The 987-nt window shown below is 29.8% G+C and overlaps 1 protein-coding gene across 1 annotated transcript in view; it reads right to left on the bottom strand.

The window, feature by feature from the left end:
• LOC102760229 (guanylate-binding protein 6-like) overlaps positions 1 to 987 on the bottom strand; it is a 32,179-nt gene that overhangs the window by 18,120 nt on the left and 13,072 nt on the right. The window contains exon 4 of the mRNA XM_006759898.2: positions 56 to 165. Within this exon, the coding sequence (XP_006759961.1) occupies positions 56 to 165 (110 nt within the window). The remainder of the gene's footprint in view (positions 1 to 55; positions 166 to 987) is intronic.

Here is a 987-nt window from a genome sequence, read left to right on the forward strand (position 1 = left end):
GAATTCAGCTTTGTCTCCATTCCCATTGATTTCTCAATAAAACTGGGAAGGATACTGCAGTTTCTCTAAGGCATCATTGTTGATAGTGCTCATGCTGTTATAGATGAAAGTGCTACTCAGAAGCACAGCCAGGGCAAAGATCCATGAGTCATTCTTAGGATCACCCTAGAAAACATGTTAGAAAAAAACATTTAGGAGTGTTATTTTCAGAAACTCATTCAGTTATTTGTTTAATCATTTTTAATTTATTATTTCAGATCATAGTGTGTTTGGTACAAAGAAAAAACCTTGAAATCAGAATTAAAGGCAAACCTCAGCTTTGGCAATTACATTGACATTTTTTGTGATCTCAGTTTCCTCACCTATAAAAGAATTCTAATTATGCTTTCCTTCAAGTGTTCTTTGTTTCTAAGTGAGAGTAAACACAATAATTTTTGAACAATTCATAGTTCATAAGTGACACCACATGTTCATTTAACAAAAAGTAAACTGTAAAATAACTACTATGCTAGTCACAATTGAACTTTCAAAATAAAACCAACTAAATTAAATATTTATGAACTACCGCTAAATGTTATATATTTTTCTTAGTTATAGGGAAGCAAAGGTGAATATAATTGTTACACTTGAGATAACTATTTCATGGTATTTACAAACATTTAAAAACAAATGCAATGAAGATGACAACAATATAATGTAAAGGTTACACAGTAATAGTGAATGTTAGTAAAAACAACAGCCATTATATAAAATCAAAAAGCAGCCAATCAATGATTCTCTCTCATCATTGATGTTTCTATCTCTCTCCCTCTCCCTTCCTCTCTGAAATCAATAAAAAAATATATTTTTTTTAAATGATGGATCAGTCAAAAAGGAACAAAATATACTGGAGTTAGAGAAAGAGTGGGTTTATAATATGAAACATCCCTAAAATTTTGTGCTGGATGTTAAAGGATTTATAAAATCTTAACTTGAAGAAAAAAAAAA

This window comes from Myotis davidii, unplaced genomic scaffold, assembly GCF_000327345.1.
Source record: "Myotis davidii unplaced genomic scaffold, ASM32734v1 scaffold1757, whole genome shotgun sequence".
In the NCBI taxonomy this organism is placed as follows: Eukaryota; Metazoa; Chordata; class Mammalia; order Chiroptera; family Vespertilionidae; genus Myotis; species Myotis davidii.